Raw genomic sequence first — 19,295 nt, 5'->3', positions numbered from 1 at the left:
AGAGGCTAAAGTATGGACTAGCTTTAAGAACACTGATTTTAGGTGAAGCCACCATCGGCTTGACTGCAGCATAAGTAAGATCCAAAGCAACATCATGATGAAATACTACTTTTTCAGATATCTTAGTTAGCTTTGAAAGTTTCCCCTGGCTCATTACAGGTTCAAATAAATATTTCTGAACTCTAATTCCTTCCATGACTCTCCCTTTGTATAAGCAATTCAATACACAAACATAAGAATAAAATGCAATAATAAAATTATCAAAAAGCAGTTAAAAATAGATAACAAAAGGAGGAATGAGAAAATCTTAATCGCCCAATTTGATACTCAATATATAAGTAACTAAGTTAATTATATATAGTTCTGAGTCTTCAAATTATCTCTGTTTATATAATACCTGGGTCATTTTAAAATTAAATTTTAGAATAGGGATGCTCCTTTAAAAAATGTGGCCTCTGTTTGTCATAAAAACCAGAGGTTATTTTTCCAATGGAACAAAACAATACCCTCAAAACAAAAAAAATCACAGAAGTAGACTTACAGGGAATTCCCTGGCGGTCCAGTGGTTAGGACTCCATGCTCTCACTGCCAAGGGCCCAGGTTCAATCCCTGGTCAGGGAACCAAGATCCCACAAGCCACACGGCAAGGCCAAAAAAAAAAAAAAGTACCATTCATAAAATAGATTGTTTAGAGCTTTAAAAAAAAAGATAAAGTGAAATAATCTAGTCACCTCTAAGAAAGAATAAAAGATTGAGCCATGAGGCAGTATATCTGCATATACTTCCCCTCTTATACATGCACTATTAGGACTCACTGGAGGGTCAAAAATCTTCTAGATCTTGCTAGTTTAAATGCAGGAATGTCTAACAACCCAAGAAGGTGTATCTAGGATGATACTTACCTTAGGATATATTATACCACTGTGCTATTATGTATTCTGTGTATGGATACACAAGCAGTCAGCTGAAAGGTACACACCACACTAGCAAATGCTTGGCTGGACCCATAAGGTCGGATGACCAATGGAATATCAAGATATGTGTCGATTCTCCAGCCCTCATAACCACATTCCAGACATCTCACGTAGTCCTTCAGCTTGCCTTGATACAGTTCATTTATAAGATCAGCCTAAAAAATAAGAACATTTATATTTTTTAAAGCGTTCCTTAAAAGTAAGTTACCAATATTTTATGCCTTTTAGAATGATTTTCAAAAGGATATTGATTCTTACTGTTGAAGTTTTAGAAAGCTTTAAGATTTATCTAGTCTAAAATTCTATAGAAAAAAATCAAGGTTTAACAAAAACAAAATAAATTAAGAATGTGCAAAAGTTATTTCAATTCTCACATTACTAAAAATCCCACTATTAAAATGTGTTTTGTTGAAATCAGTTATCAACTTATTTTACTACTAAGCCCCGTATTATCTTTTCATTAGGATGAGAATACATCATAACTGATCATTTTAGGCATACTGATAATCACACAGATAAACAACTGGCTACTTTTATAGCTTAACATATATTACCACCACTTTTGCAATAATATATTTTGATTTCTAAAATCATATCCTCTATCTCAAGGTACAAATAAAACTTTTTAACTTTCAGTAATACACATAAAACAACTTTAAGGAAAAATATACTGTAATTTTTAAAATGTACAGAAATTGAAAAAAAAATCTTAAACTCCATCTCCCTCAAAATATCCTCACCTAAAAGAATGGATCTCACCTACTCCCCAAACTTAGCCAACTGGGGCTATTCTGGCTCAAAGGAGGCAGGTAACTCCTTAAGTAAGGAACCTCCATGTGAATGTCTTGCCTCAAGATTCTTGTACCCAAACTTGGAAACTCAGAAGGAATGCCCTAGCTGGTCTTAATAGAAATGTTGACCCACACAGGGATGTAAAGAGGAGGAAGGGTACCTTCAGACCTACGAAAAAGAAACACCCCCCAATACTATCTACATAAAGTTATGAAAATACAATCCTATAGATAATGCAGAGAAACTAGATCACTAAATGAACTTAAAATTTTTTCCAATATCTCTTAAGAATAGATGAGGGAAAGCATATTACAGTTTACCTCTTTCATAAATTTATACCTCTTCAAGTATCTAGGATTCATAAGCCTTCAAATTAGGATCCACCATAACTGTCTACTCTAATACTATTTAATGAAGCTTTTTTCATTCACCTGCCCCAGTTATATTTGATTATGTCTTCTCTACCTGAGAGGGCATTTATACGTGTTTCAATCCAGTGTTTTTCAAACAGTTTTGATAGCAACCCACAGTAAGAAAATAATTTACACTGCAACCCAGTACATATAACTGTAACAAAAGTTGCATAAAACAATACTTACCCTTACTTATGTGATGCTTCTCTTATACTTTTCTATTTTATTCCTTTTTTTTTAAAGTGCTGGTCTTGATTCACTAAATTTATTTCATAAATGAATGGATCACAATCTAGTTTGAAAAACTTTAGTCCAAGCCATCATAATAGTTCCAATCAGACAGTAGATCCTCCAGGCTACCTTCCAGATTCTTCCCCTTTTTTACCCCTAGTGATCTTCTATCACTACACCTAGCATAAACCCTCCTCTGTACTGAGTCCTGAGCCCCATCCAGTTCAGCCTTATGTCTCACCCCAATGATATATCTAATATTCTCCCACTTCTAACCCATTCCTCCTTCCACTGGATAAGAAGAATAGGGTCAGATTAACAAGGATCCTAAGTGTCAAAAGCATGACTATACCTCACTGGTCAAAAAGAAGGTAATGCGGGCTTCCCTGGTGGTGCAGTGGTTGAGAATCTGCCTGCCAATGCAGGGGACACGGGTTCGAGCCCTGGTCTGGGAAGATCCCACATGCGGCAGAGCAACTAGGCCCGTGAGCCACAACTACTGAGCCTGCGTGTCTGGAGCCTGTGCTCCACAACAAGAGAGGCCGCGATAGTGAGAGGCCCGCACATCGCAATGAAGAGTGGCCCCCGCTTGCCGCAACTAGAGAAAGCCCTCGCACAGAAACGAAGACCCAACACAGCCAAAAATAAATAAATAAATAAATAAATTTAAAAAAAAAAGAAGGTAATGCTAGATGAATATACTTTACAATGTGTTACAGATAAAACATCTAATTTACTTGGCAAATATCTGAAAATACTGTCCAAAAATCATCCCCAAAACACACACACACGTATGAATTACCTAGTTCTTTGCTAAAAAGAGATCATCTAGATCACAGGGCCCAACTTATTTTAAAGATGAGGAAACTGTCAGTACTTTGACAACTGGACTAATGCCCAAGTTTTAAAACATTCCAATAGAATAAAGTCACTTTAAGGTAATGAATAATTTATTAGAAAACACTCCCCTCAACCTGAGAGATAAATTACCTGTTCTGTTTGTTTCCATTTCTGTTCCAAAGCATCAAACATGACTCTGCACAGTTCCTGTACATCATGCTGCTGCCAAGCTATTTTAAGATAAAATTTAATTAAAAAGAGCTATTAACTTAGTGTAATGAAGCATTAATTTGTTGTTTAAAAGCAAATTGTCAGAAATATGGAAAAGTCTACATAAAATAATGCTAAATTTCAGAAGAACACAAAATATATATTATAGTCATAAAAAGGCAATCACAAGGAAAAGAATCACGAGAGCTCATCACTTTATAAATAGCATATGCTCTATAGTGCTACAATATTTGCTATTTTTGTTATTTTTCACTGTAGAGTCAAGAAATATGTTAATAAAAATCTAAGCCAACACACTTTTAAAATTTTAGTTTAAGTACATAAAAATAGAGTATAACCAAACTTACTTTACAAGAAAATTTTAATTGATCAAAAATTTATGCCTCAGAGCTTAAATTTTAAAAATAAGTTATTTTTAAATGCCAGCAAAAAGCAATCAAAAGGTTTAAGGTAAAGTTAATTAAGATGTTAATATGTGTCATTTGTTTATAATATGGTCTCTCAGAATTCCTTTGACTATTACAAATACTTATCATTATAAGAGAATTAGTACCCTCACTACTATCCCATCCAAAGCTCCTGGTAACATCTGTGGTTTCAATTGCTCTCTTTTTACTGGTTTGTAACAAAACAAAAAGCCTTTGAAGTTGGTATGGTATACTCGTCACTGGATCTTCTTCAGATTCTTCAAATTCCCACCTATTGAAATGAAATGTTTGAAAATTACCTATAAAATATCTTTATTCTTTAAAGCATAATTAATATTATCATAACAAATGTTAAGATCTTAACTCTGGGGGCTTTGGATATTAACTGAAGCTATTAATATCTAATGAAACATTAGTCTTTCTCTAATTCATAAATTTAGAAAAAATTTAGACTTTCACAAGAAAAAGCATAAGAAGGCAACATGAATAAAAGGCAAAGGTCATTTGAAAGTAATTGATGAACTTGAATCTGGTCAAGATTCTTGTCCTAATTATTAACTAACAAAAATACAGGGAACAGAATATTAAATGACACTATGACACTCAACCATCAAAATCCAAACTGTGAAAAACTATAGGACACATGCCATCAGTTTTTGATATATATATATATATCTTCAAGGAATAAACTGCAATGTGGAAAAAAGATCAAAGGGGATTAAAAGTCAATAGGTTGAGTCTTCTTTTTTTTTTAACATCTTTATTGGAGTATAATTGCTTTACAGTGTTATGTTACTTTCTGCCGTATAACAAAGTGAGTCAGCTATACGTATACATATATCCCCATATCCCCTACCTCTTGGGTCTCCCTCCCACCCTCCCTATCCCACCCCTCTAGGTGGTCACAAAGCACTGAGCTGATCTCCCTGTACTATGTGGCTGCTTCCCACTAGCTATCTATTTTACATTTGGTACTGTATATATGTCAGTGCCACTCGTTCACTTTGTCCCAGCTTACCCTTCCCCCTACCCATGTCCTCAAGTCCATTCTGTACGTCTGTGTCTTTATTCCTGTCCTGCCCCTAGATTCTTCAGAACTTTTTTTCTTTTTTTAGATTCCATATATATGTTAGCATATGATATTTGTTTTTCTCTTTCTGACTTACTTCACTCTGTATGACAGACTCTAGGTCCATCCACCTCACTACAAATAACTCAATTTCGTTTCTTTTTATGGCCGAGTAATATTCCATTGTATATATGTGCCACATCTTCTTTATCCATTCATCTGTCGATGGACACTTAGGTTGCTTCCATGTCCTGGTTATTGTAAATAGTGCTGCAATGAACACTGTGGTACATGACTCTTTTTGAATTATGGTTTTCTCAGGGTATATGCCCAGTAGTGGGATTGCTGGGTCGTATGGTAGTTCTATTTTTAGGTTTTTAAGGAACCTCCATATTGTTCTCCATAGTGGCTGTATCAATTTACACCACCACCAACAGTGCAAGAGGGTTCCCTTTTCTCTATACCCTCTCCAGCATTTATTGTTTGTAGATTTTTTTTGATGATGGCCATTCTGACCAGTGTGAGGTGATACCTCATTGTAGTTTTGGTTTGCATTTCTAGGTTAAGAGTCTTATCAATCAATTTCAATGCACAGACCTTGTTTAGATCATGATTTGAACAGAATGTTTAAAAAAGATATTAGGAAGCAATCAGGGAAATCTTAGCAGTGACCTGAGTTGTAATTTACAGATGATATGATTGGGTATGTGCTTCCAAATAATCAGAATGGAGGATTATAGACAAGAAAGATTGATAATGAGTTGATAATATCCAAAGCTGGGTGATGGGTACAGAGGGATTCATTATACTATTTCACTATTTTTTAATATTTTGAAATTTTCCATAATTCATGCCTACACACCTAAAGTGGTAGGTTCTCTCTGGCTGTTATGTAGCAAGTGAAGAAAATTAACAAACAGAACTCTATCCTTCATGCCAGTGCTACCCTGTCTGTAGTCCAGCGAGGTCCAGCTTTTTAAAGGAGCCATTCCTTCCTTAGTTCTACATTATGAAACATCATCAGGCTCTTGGGCTTTGTTTCCCCACCTGCAAAAAGCTTCATTCTCTTTTCACAGTCTCTAAGGCATCCTCTTTAATCTTCTCTCTCACTCCCCCTCCACTCACTGGGCTCCAGTCACGATGGATTTTTGTTCCTCAAAGGCTTTTGCACTTACGGTTTCTTCTGCCTTGAATGTTCTTCTCCCGTATCTTCACAGGACTGACTCCTGTCAAGTCTATTCTATGGTATTTCCTCAGAGGGGCCCTCCCTAACTACTCACCCTACGTCTCGACAGTTATTCTTTCCATACTGCCCTGATTTTCTTCATGGCATACATGACTGTGAAATGAGCTCATTCTATTGGCTGACCTACAGAAGGTCTAAGGGAGGGACTCTGTCTTATTCACCACTGTAATCTCTGTGCCTAAAAGAGTGCTTGGCACACAATAAGTGTGCAACATATGTTTGCTGAATCAATCAATCTGGCTATGCTCTTACTCTTCTCCACAGAGCTATATGTTTACAGACCTCTTCCAGGGTGGAACTCATGGTTAAGCTCCTGGGATCCCTGTTCCTAAGCAACACTCCCCAGAGCAGGCACATTATCATGGACTACTGAGTTTGTTCTAGTTTTGAGGACAAGCTCTAGATTTCATCTATTAACCTCATCTTCCAGTACTCTGACAAAAACTCCATTTAAGCAGATCTCCCAGAGGCCCCTGCAATATGTTGTACTTAGTGGCATCAACTACAATACAGGTCGAATAGGGTAATGGAAATTCTGGCATCTAGCGGGTTGCTACTTCTAGCAGTGTGGTCTCGCAAACTATTTAACCTCTCTGTGTCTTCAGTTACCTCCTTTGTAAAATGTGGATAACAGCATGTATTCAATAATTCATACAGTTACCATGAGAATTAAATAAGTCTATATGTAAAGTGCTCAGAACAGTACCTGATACAAACTAACAATAACAAACATTTAGGTAGCACTTACTATTACTCAGCTTTGCTCTTGAAAGTCCTCCTGTCTACAAGGCCCTCTTTTTCGTCTCTACCTGGCCAAACCATACCATCTTCATGACCTACCTCAAGTTCTACTTGCTCTTCTAAGCCACTTCTCCAAGTTTCATTAATCTCCCTTCTCTCTAAACTCTCAGGGTATTTAGCCATCCTTAAATGTTATTTAAACTATTTTATACATACATATATTGCTACTGTGAAGAGATCTGTAAATTACTTAAAAACAAAGATCTTATTTCTAACTTCATCTCTCTCTACCAAGTGCCTAGCACATAAACACTAGGTAACAAATACTTGCTGAATGAAAAACAGGCCAATTTTTACAAGTAAATTCAGATGATGAGCTTACATATGAATGCAATGGTAATATAATGTTGTTTGTAATATCAAAAGTTCCAAAAATAGTTTAATATTTACAGTAATAAAAGTAATTAAAGACGTTACTCAAAAGTAACACAAAAATGAGAAAAAAAATCAGTTTATTTGTACTTTTAAAATGTCTTAAAAAATAAGTTACGTATGCTGTAAAGAAATACACAAAGTGAGAGTGTATTAAATGTATTATAATAGGATACCCATAAAAATAAATGTCTGACTTTAGGGTTTATTTAAATATGGACTTCCTCCATAGAGCATTTTAAAGTATCTGATATACATACATTCTTTTAAAAATACATTCTCTCTCTCTCTCTCTCTCTCTCTCTCTCTCACACACACACACACACACACACACACACACACACACACACACACACACACAAACACCAGAACAGCTGCACTGTATTTTAATTAAAAACAAAATCTGCAAGTTTAAAAAGACAACTTTGTTTCTTAAATTGAGAGGTGGACGAAAAAAAGAATATGGTATACACATCCAGATTATCTCCAAAAGCAGATAACTTATTTCTTCACAAAGGCATTAAAGCTAAAAGTGAGGAAGCTTAAATACAATAATTTATCTTAAACATAAATCTTATCAACTTTATCCTTTTGCTGTCTATGCATTTCTGATTCTCTCTCCCCACAAATTTTTCATATGCTCGTCTCTCATAAGATCCTTTTATTTAGTATTCAAGGTATGTTTTAAGAAGTGAGAAATGCCCCAAACTTAACAAATAAGTGCAAGAAGGTAGATAGACTTAATTAGTTAAAAACTATATTTTCATTCTTAAATCAATTTTATTTAAGAATTTTTTTGAATACTCACTTATATAATGCATTCCTAAATTCAGGAGTCATAAAAAGTGTTTGCAAAAGGCTATTCAAGTAGCAAGTCATTGCTTGGTTTACTAATCCCACATATCCTTTAAAAAAAAGCACACACAAATATACATAAATCAGCATTTACATCAAAAAGTTAATGAAAAGAAAACTTAATAAGAATTTACTACACAGTAAAAATTGAGAGGTTAAGGTTACAGTTGGAAATTATTTCAATTGTTTCAATAGCACCTAAGAAAGACCTTTTTGCTAATATGTGCACTATGTAAACCTTATTTCTCAGAAAAAGTCAGGATCTTTGGACATCTTGCTATATGTCCAGAGATACACATGGATATTACATAGCATTTAATAAAACTTTAAGAGGGTTATGTTTAATATAGTATTTTTTGACAAAAATAATCTTTGTTCACCAAATCTAAAAGTTGTGTATTAAAATGGAAAAGTATAAACATATTCACTTTAAACATCATATATACCCAACAAACGAAGATAGTACCGAACCAGTTATCCCAGTCATCAGGCCCCATAAACCAATTTCTACCAAGAATTAACAACATGAGATAAATTCACTGTATACAAACTCAGAGTGACTTCCACTGTTTTAACACATCCATGAAGTATGAAATCCCACAGATCAGCAGGCTATGCAAAGAGTGACTATTAAAGTAAGAAGAGAACTCAGAGACGGAGGTAGGGGGGAACCGAGGGAGGGGGAGAAGGAAAGGAGAAACTTACATGCATTCAAAAGTCAAGTGAACTATTTAAGTACTTAGTTTTATATACCTAATTGGAAATGGCTGCCACTGTTGAGAACATTTTCGGAACTTCTCCTTTGAAGTAGATTCAGGCCCAGTTTATGAGGTACACATGCACACAAACCAGCCTCATCATTTTATTATACCTGATTATTTTAGTAAAATGTGGTAAACACATTGCTTAATAATTAAACTTATTTACTTCCACGTAATACTGAAAAACTTGGTTATCTCAAAAAAACTTAAATCTTTTCTCAATACATGCCAAAGGCGTTCACTGAAGCTTTTTGAAATACTTTTTCAATTTCCCAATTAACAAAAATATCTTAAGAAATGGTAAACACTGTGGATAAACTATATTGCTAATGAAGGTGATGAAAGGACCAACAAATGCACAATGAACCTTGGTCAGCTGTGGAAAAGAGGAATAGATTCCATGCTATCTGCGCTTGTACAATTCTAAGAAGAGACCAAGTAGCTACCTATCTTTCACTCTGGACTAAGGTTCAAGCTTTGATTTCTAGTGCCTTCCATCTTTAAGAATACTATGTATACATGTTTATATATTTACTCTACATTGTTATATACTTATAAACTGCTTCAATTCCTAACCAGCATGCCCCACCTGAGTTGTTCTCACAACACCCTGTCCTACTCTGTTCTATAATTGTTTATTTACCTGTATGGCTTCCCCAACAGACTGTGAGCGGAGGGGTCAAATCTGATTTCTCTATCTATCCTACTACTTAGCATAGCAGCAGGTGCACATGAGGGAGAAGTGCATATGACTTACAAGTAATACAAATCTGTACGATATCTGGACTGATTATTAATAATAAAAAGCATTACTTCATTCTTAGGTTATATAAACGGACTCTTCCCCACAAACGACAGCACTCAAGCAAGGAGACCAGGTTGTTCTGCTCCTTCTTCTCAGCTGAGGCTGCCTGGGATTTCCCTTCTTCTCCATCTCCTTCCCCCAGTTCCTCCACTCTACCTGTAGCCTTAAAAGGTAAATGAATACTACTATTGTTCTTTGTGTACCTTAAAACCAATCATGTATCATTTATTTGTGACTTTGTTTCCCTTCCCTGGGCTTAAAAAAAGGTGGTGGGGGAGGGGCTTAAGGGAAGGACGGAGTAATAATTTTTGCCACTGCTGTTTACTTTACCACTAGCAATAAGAATCATATAGAAACCTATGGTCTTTTGTACCTGACTCAGCACCACATTTAAACAGAATGAACAGTGTCTCAAATAAATGTACTACTATTTTCCAAAAGTATGAAGGTTTTAGTGAGATTAGTAAGATAAAATGGTACTGAATAGAAATCTTTTGTCATTATGCATTGTCTAAATCAGCAAATTTCAAATGATAACTGTTATCAAGTGGGTCCTCTATCTGAAATAGTTATGAGTCAATATTGTAATTTCAAATGATAACTGTTATCAAGTGGGCCCTCTATCTGAAATAGTTATGAGTCAATATTGTAAGTTCAAGCTAGTTAAGGGAGAAGAACGTAAGAACATATGCCATTCTGCAGATGGCAAATGCAGAAAGAAATCCTGAACAGAACCAACAAGAAATGAACGAGAACTCGAACAGGCCAAATGAAGTAGAATGAAACTGGCCAACTCCTAAAGTAGATAAAATAAAACGAAAAGAATTGTGAAAGAAACTGCCCAAGGAAAGATATCCCGGTTTTAAATGACGAAATACCTCAGTCATGTGGTTTCTAATCACCTGAGAGTCCACATCAGCCTTCAATCCACTCCTTATTCTTTAAAGTTCCCCCGACCCCCAACCATCTCCTATCAACAGTGGCTGGCTACCAGAGCAGTTGGTAGGCAAGGGACACAGGAAAGAATATGTTAAGTCCTCAGCCTCACGGCATTATGGAGAAATGTTTTCTTACAGCCCTGAGTTGAAATCATGAGAGCATTTTTCAATAAAAACATTTTGTACATTTACAATAATTTCTTAAGGAAAATGCAAATTCAATAGTCAGTAACAAAACACTTTTTGGGACTTCCCTGGTGGTCCAGTGGTTAAGACTCCACACTTCCAATGCAGGGGGCCCAAGTTCGATCCCTGGTCAGGGAACTAAGGGAACTAAATCCCGCATGCCGCAACTAAAAAGATCCCACATGCTACAACTAAAGATCCTGCGTGCCACAAAGAAGATCCCGCATGCAGCAACAAAGATCTGTGTGCCCCAACTAAGAACTGGTGCAGTCAAATAAACAAATAAACAAACAAATATTTTTTTAAAAGAACACTTTTTGAACCCCCAGCTCCTCTGGATGTGTACAGATTATTTTAATTCAGAAAGGCAGTACCCCAGAACACCGGAGGAAAATGTACTGGTAGGGAAAAGAGCTGTATGAGGAACAATAGCTGGGAATGAAGACTATGATTACATGGCAATGTATATCAAAGTCCTCTAAAAATATTTTTAATAAATTTCAACTTAGTAATTCAATTTCTAGGAACTTACTCTAAGGAAATAATCACAGATGAAAATAAAAACTTATGTATAAGTATGTTCATCATAACATAGGTAATAATTACAGTTTAACTATCTAAATCATATAATGAAACACTATTCTTCAGTCACTTAAAACCCATATTAAAATACTATTTAATAACATTGAAAAATGCTCCTCATATAGTATTACACGAAAAAATATATATTAAAAGTCTGCTCGCAACATGATTTCCCCATTTTCTTAAAAGCATTCAGATGAAGGAAAGATAAGACAAAAATAAGCAAAATCATTAAAGCAGTTTCTGTTAATAGTACTGTCAGTGATTTCCACTTTTTTCATTTTACAATATGACAATGAACATGTATTACATTCGTATAATAGGAGAACTTTTTTTTTAAAGTATGCTTTGGTCTCTAGGAATTTACAGGCATCAGAGAGCCATACAGTACTCAGCACAAAGTAGGAGTTCTGTAAATACTTCTTGCATAAGGACTGAGTTGGTTGTCAGAATACACAGCAAAAATTTCAAGAATCCTGACTTGTTAAATCTGGAACTTTCTCTAAGTATTCCAACTATCTCATAATAATCTAGGGTATCTATTTTTTAAAAACGCAATTTATCCAGTCTACTGCAGAGCAACTAACTTAGTATTTGGAGGAGTAATGCCTCAGAACCTACATTTTTAACAAGTATCTCAAAATGATTTTTAAAGAAATAAAAATTTGATAATCACTACACTCTAGACAGTATAATTAGAAAGATACTTTGTCATTCTCTTTTATTCTTGGTAGTTTGCTGCAAAAAGTTCTATTGATATAAATGATCCTAAATACCAAACACGACCAGTTTTTACCATTTTCAGAACAAATACACCATTAAGCCTGTACAAAAGATTAGCTATGAGGAAATTATTCTACATTTCAATTACAAAATATAGTAAGTGGAAGATTACAGAACACATTAAAACAAAATCTACAATATTACTCTACAGTTTTCTTTTTATACTAGATATTTGTGTCTAATATTTACAGTCATCTCTGTTTTAAAGTTCTAAGAGTAAATACTCTGAAGCCATACCTAACATGAAATACCATTAACTAGCTATATAATCAAAGGCTTCTCTAAGCCTGTTTCCATTTCTTTTAACATGAATACTACCTACTGAAAATGTTTAAGATAAAATGATATGTGAAAGTATCCAGATTATATTTTCAGGCAATTAACCAGTCTTATATATAAATAAATATAAAACTGCATAAATAAAGCAATTCCATTAGCTCAATAAATTGAAAAAAATTCAAAAATATAGGTTTAAACATATTCAGAAAAAAGCTAACAGGAATTTTTAAATTACATGATTAATTTCAAACATGTGATTAGATTAAACTAGAATATAACACAGTATTTCTGATAAAATAAGCCTGGCCCATCTGTTTCCACATGAAAGTATCTGCCATAGTCTATTCCAATGCACACGGAGATACATTCCTTTCCAGAGGAAGTCAACTTCAAAAATTTAAGATTAAATTCAAGATAGAAAATTATCAAACAGAAAAGTCTTCCTTCAAAATCCAATATTTAATATTTTTTACTAAATAATGGCAGTAACAATACAGTAAAAATAACAATGGGTTGAGGGAAAGGGAAACCACATTCTTGTTCTAACTTTGCTTCTGCTAACTAGCGATCTTGCTCTGGGTCTGTTTTCTCTAATCCATAAAATGAGAAGATTAGGCTTGAGATCGCTAAGATTACTCTGGATTAATGCCCTATGATTTTATGAAAATACAACAATGACAACAATAATATATCTTACCAGTTTCTGATTTATTCAGAATAGATGAATAGGAGTAGCTTTGGCTGACATAATCACTGGTAGAGCCCACAGAACCTTCTCTTGGAAGTGGACCTATAAATTTGTCATGAACACTGTCATCCCCAGCACTGGAATCCTCCTAAAATGCAGCATAACCAATATTTACTGAGTGGTAAATATTGCTAAAACAATGAAAAAAGGCATACTAATTCCTGAGGCAATGAAAAAGAGACAAGGCATTACTGGTACCACCAAGACATTCAAAGTATATACCCTCATTATTTCCTGTAGGAAGGTTTGAAAGATGCCCAATATAACACACTTTGGAAAAAATGCTTAGGTCTCCTTCCAAAGTTCTTACTTTCTCAATTTTATTTAATTCTTTTTCAAATTTTGTTTACATGAGAGAAGAGATTTCTGGTACTAATTAATCAGAGTACAATTGTGAACTCCTTGATGACAGAGTTTATCATTTATTTTTACATTATCCTTGCTAAGTAGGCCTGAAAGGTAAGGGACACTCAATAAGTATTGAATGAAATGGATAGTCTCCTATTGTCTCCAATAAGAAACTTCCTATTAATGAGGAAGATGTCCAAAAGGAGTAAGGGATATAAAATCAGCACAAGCAAGTAAGAGCTGAAGACTAATTACTAAGCATTTTAAAACATGAATCCCCAAATTAATAGCTAATTTAGTTTCAATGTCACTCAGACTAATCAAAATCTTCTCACGATGTCATAAAAATAAACAATGAGATTAAGGAAAGTCAGAACATATTCTGGCATTGCTTCTGTATGGATGTCCTGTGTTTAATTACTGTCTACTGTCCAGAGAGGCATTCTAGTTCACAATAGACTTCTAAATGAAAAGCATCAAACAGAAGAACTTTTCCTGAGAAAAGTTTCATTAAAGAGAAGCGTTCTGAAAAAGTCCATAAACTCTGTGAGTTTCCTCAGTCTGTAAAGCAGCAAGGTAAATCAGACCAGGTTTTTTCAATGAATCTCTCTCAAATTGGGAGTTACTAGATTTGACGATCACTAAAGCCACTGAACCAGACAGGAAAGGCTATTGAAATATGAATTGCAGCAAACACTAAAAGAACAGAAATAAAGCAAAGAATTTACAAACTAGTCATTCCAAAAAAATGGGGGGTGGGGGATGGGGAGTGGGAGCAAAAACAGCAGAGTAGATAATTCTGGGGGTCTGTTCCCCTACCAAAATACCAGAAAACCTGGGCAAAACTGCCGAAGATTTACACCAACCAAGCAAATGCTTAACCAAACAAAAGGCCACTGAAACACAGTAGGAGATCCTAGACCCATCCCCATCCCTGTTCTAGTGGTGATTCTCAGTGTGGCAAGAGACTATATACACAAACAAAGTGCTATGGACGCCCAGTGTAACCGTGTTAACATACATACCTATAACAAGCCAACAGAAAACAGAAAAATAATTTATTATACATAAATTGCAAAACACATCTCTCCTCCTTCCTTTGGAAAATTGCTTCCCAAGTAGTAGGTGACAGTGCACAAAAATTATGACTACAGGGCTTTCTGAAGAGTTTACCAGCAGTATTTGAGGCTGTTCACCATCTTTATCTGTCAAATGCAGAAAGTTCTTCTTTCCTGGCTCAAAATTAGCATCAAGAAGAGACTTGTCACTGGTATGATCCAGTGGAGCCTACAAGCATAAAATAAGATATCTCAGATTATGAGAAACATTAATTATAATAATAAAATAAAACAAGTAATATGTAAATAGACACATATCTACAATTATTGGGCTTAAACAGTGTTTTTTTTTTAATGAAGATTCTGATAAATTCTATTAATCTAGGCTTGGAATTAACGCATCTATTCAGGAACTGGGATGGCTAAGCCCAGTGACAGGGCATATACTGACAGGTATCCCAGCTGTTCACATTTCCCAACATCTAAAAAACTGAAGTACTACACAAAAAAAGAATTGTAAACATTTGTTTCGATGTTCTCTAAAATGTATGCGATATAGTATTCAATGGGTTTTCATGAAAATTAACTAAAGATTATTTTATATCACTAAAAACTGTAAAAACATGTTTTGATATAGGAATATAATGAGAATTCCCACATAAGGAAACACACTAAGCAACCCAACCCAAATAATTATGTAACATTAAAAAATGGGCACCTTCAGAAAGACCTTCCTTCAGAAGGAAAAGCCTGTCCTAGTAAATGATACCTATTTCAAGTCCACTGCCAGGATTCAGAGGATCCCAGGGTGATAGAAGTGATCACTCCTTTGAAAACTAAACATCTAACATGTTTAGCCTTCACCTAACTCTTTTACCTGGTAGGCAATTTAAACCCTGGCTGTCATTCTGATGATACACTCTAGTTGGTGGATGAGAGACAGAGCTCTGCATGCTCCAAGCCATACTCACCCAACACTCCAGTCCACTGTTGAGAAAAATGAGGGATGTGATGAATGCCCTACTCTTTTGTTTTAAAACTATTTTGTTCATTAAATGTTTTTAATGTTTCAAAGACATGAGGAATATCTCCTTAGAAGGACTTATTTTATGGAGATGCCTTTATTTCTTACAAAATGAACATTATATAAAAGCATAGGTATTAAGGACGAAAAAATTAACTATAAGAGATTCTGCCACTTGCTATTTGTGTGACTCTGTACAAGTTACTTCACTTCCCCATGACTCAGTTTCCTCACCTATGAGGCTGTGATAGCACTTACCTCATAGTGTGGTTAAAAGGATTAAATGAGGTTATATTTGTATAAAATCTAGTATCAGAACAATACTAGGTACAGAGAGAGTAAGCACAAAGTAAGTGTTAATAAAATGAACTTATATAATCTCACTTTGGATCACATCTAGAAATCCATGAGAAAAACAGGACAGAGAACCAGAAGCTAAGAGAAGCCACTTGAAAGGAAGAAAGGTATCTTTGGGTCCCTTATATTCTCTGGCAGGAACCAGATCTTTCAGCATCTCTCAGGCATAAAAGATCAGATGATACAGCTAGAACACACAGGGGTTTTACCCCAATAAATGTCTGTCTGTGTGTATGAGATGCAGAGTAGATAAATGAATTAGGTTTTCAAAGAAGCATACATGCAGCATTGTACAGTAAGCAGGTAAGAGTATACTTGTAGAAATGTACAGTAGGCATATTAAGACACAAAAATTAAGTACTTAAGAACAGTCACAGCTGAAGAAAGAAAAATAGTTAATCCTGGCATAGTGCTATAGCAGATGTTAATTTAACAAACACTTTTTGAGTGCCTAGGGATAGTATCTTTGGAGGATACAAAACGAATACTATGAGGTCCTAGACATCAAAATACATCCTATCAAGTGGAAAGACACAAATGAATAACAACTATAATAAAAAGACTGTAAGTGGCATAGCAGAAGAAAAAGTGCAATAGGAGGACAAAGAGAAAGATTACTTTTAAAGTGGCATGAAGAAACATCAAGTAAGGCTTCTTAAAAGTAAGAGATAAACAGGACTTGGGCAGACAGTATAGAACTATCCTTTAAATCGAAAAAGAGGCAACACTAGAAGTTACACAGTAATGTAAAAGAGAGTATTCAAAGTTTCAGATTAAATATCATTTCTCTTTGTATAACTTGTTGGACTACCAATTTTACTGACCAATTTCAGAGGGGGAAAGTTGGCTAATTTAAAACACTAGGGTTGGGTTTTTTTTTTTTGTAAGTACACTTTAAAAAAATTTTTTATTTTATATTATAGTTGATTTACAATGTTGGTTAGTTTCAGATGTACAGCAAAGTGATTCGATTATACATATGTTGTACATAGAGCTATTCTTTTTCAGATTCTTTTCCCATTTAAAAACACTAGTTCTACATTTTTAAAAATCATAAATATATTATGGAATAGAAGGCAAAATATCATCAATTTTAAAGGCAAATCAAGCAATACCCAACACCTTTTATTCTTCTGCAGAGCCAATTAAAACTATGCCCTCCAAATATGATCAGGATACACATTCAATTCATTTGCCGTTAAAGGTATTTTCCTGGAAAACTTAAGAGCAGCAATGGTATAGGACAGGAAGAGGTAACATAAGCAAAAGCATAGAGATGGAGAAGTATGAAATTTTGTGTTAAGAAAATAAATTAGTCCAATATCTGTGAGCTAAGATTACATTTAAAGGACCAATTGTCTTGAATGCTAACTTAGGGAATATGACTTTTAATCAGGGCAGTGAGCAGTCATTAAAGATTTCTAAACTGGAAGGTGACAGGAGTACTATGATTTAAGATGACTGAAGATAATTCTAGCAATCGTATGCAGGGTGAATTTGGACTGAGAGGAAAGAAAAAAGACTATTTAGAATACTATTCTATGCTTGGTGTCAGTCTATTTATCTCTTGTAAAAATAAAATACAGTGTGTGTGTGTGAGAAAAAAAAAAACAAATAGGGAAAAAAAAAAAAAAGAATACTATTCTAAAATACAGATGAGATCCAACTCAACAGTCCCCTTTGCCACTCTCCCATGCAAAATTGGTCAGTGCCTCCTCTTTGCACTTACAGCAAACTCATAAATCATACTTAATAATACTTAAAACATGTTAGTGTAATTATTTTTTGATATACCTATCTCTACGACTTTACTGTGAGGTCTTTGAAGCTGAAGTCATGATACCACCAACCTTCCTGATCAGGTGTTTACCACTCTATCTGGTGCATAATCTCTGTTAATATTGGAGTGTAAATCCTTCTATTACTTTTTTCTTTCTATATACATTTTTTCTTCTTTTCCAAAAATTAGATTATAAAATACATATGATTTTATATCCTGCTTTTTTCACTTAAATATTTAAAATGAATATCCCATTCAGTAAATGCTGGAAAAATTTCCATAGATGACACAATATTATGATAATCATCTCACATGAATAAAACAACTAATGAAATGACATTGTGCAAACTGTAAGGTAATCAAATGCTGAATCTAGAATGAAAATGATGAAGAGGGATCCAAATATCAAGTTGCACACAGACTCTATAGTCCTGCTTACAATATTACGAAGGATTCCAGGATTTAGTATGCTATTAAAAACAACAACAGGGGCTTCCCTGGTGGCGCAGTGGTTGAGAGTCTGCCTGCCAATGCAGGGGACACGGGTTTGAGCCCTGGTCTGGGAAGATCCCACATGCCGCAGAGCAGCTGGGCCCATGAGCCACAATTACTGAGCCTGCGCGTCTGGAGCCTGTGCTCCCCAACAGGAGAGGCTGCGATAGTGAGAGGCCCGCGCACCGCGATGAAGAGTGGCCCCCGCTTGCCGCAACTGGAGAAAGCCCTCACACAGAAACGAAGACCCAACACAGCCATAAATAAATAAATAAATAAAAATTAAAAAACGACAACAACAACAACAACAACAATAATGACTATAATATTAGTAGCAGCTTAAGAGAAGATGCTTTCAGTTTAGAGTTTTACCATATCAGCAGAATTGATTCCATTCCCCCACACCAAATCAAAGGTTCCATTTATGTAGCCTACTTTGTTGGCCACATCTTCAAAGAGCTTTCTGAGAGGAGTAGAAGCTGGTAAATTTAAAGTGATCCGTTCGTTCACTGTCTTTGAATTAGTAGTATCTTGTATTATACATAAGACTCTTGGTTCTTCAGCAGCATTTTCTACCTGAAATTTAAAAAAATATACTATTTATCTTTAAAGAAAAAATAGAATTATTAATGTTTTCTATGATTAAATGAAAAAACCCCCACAAAATACTATTTTCTCTGTGTGAATACTACTGTTTTATGGCTGAAATATACTCTAATGGATATGTCAAACACATAAAGCACCATATATGTTTGTTTTGGAAAAACTGGGGCATATTTAAGAATCAACCATTGCTTTTGTGGATATTTGCTTTCACCTTTTAAGGCTGTAAATCAATGATCAACAAGCCCATGAAGACAAGTTTACTTGAGCAATTTTCAGTTGAAAATAACAAAATCTGA

The 19,295-nt window shown here is 34.8% G+C and overlaps 1 protein-coding gene across 6 annotated transcripts in view; it reads right to left on the bottom strand.

Moving 5' to 3' along the window:
- Window positions 1-19,295, bottom strand: part of USP47 (ubiquitin specific peptidase 47) — a 126,062-nt gene that overhangs the window by 57,723 nt on the left and 49,044 nt on the right. For all 6 annotated transcript variants that reach the window (XR_014268205.1, XM_082478105.1, XM_082478104.1 and 3 more), the window contains 7 exons: window positions 18,766-18,969; window positions 14,856-14,969; window positions 13,284-13,422; window positions 8,206-8,302; window positions 4,035-4,180; window positions 3,401-3,480; window positions 980-1,129 (listed from right to left, as the gene is read on the bottom strand). Coding sequence is in view for 5 of the 6 variants with exons in the window: in XM_082478105.1 (XP_082334231.1) it covers window positions 980-1,129; window positions 3,401-3,480; window positions 4,035-4,180; window positions 8,206-8,302; window positions 13,284-13,422; window positions 14,856-14,969; window positions 18,766-18,969 (930 nt within the window). In the remaining variant the exon portion in view is untranslated. The remainder of the gene's footprint in view (window positions 1-979; window positions 1,130-3,400; window positions 3,481-4,034; window positions 4,181-8,205; window positions 8,303-13,283; window positions 13,423-14,855; window positions 14,970-18,765; window positions 18,970-19,295) is intronic.

Source organism: Balaenoptera physalus (assembly GCF_965194825.1).
Source record: "Balaenoptera physalus genome assembly, chromosome: 10".
Taxonomy (NCBI): Eukaryota; Metazoa; Chordata; class Mammalia; order Artiodactyla; family Balaenopteridae; genus Balaenoptera; species Balaenoptera physalus.
Note: the sequence above shows the minus strand (reverse complement) of the source record. Positions and strands in the feature narration are given on the sequence as shown.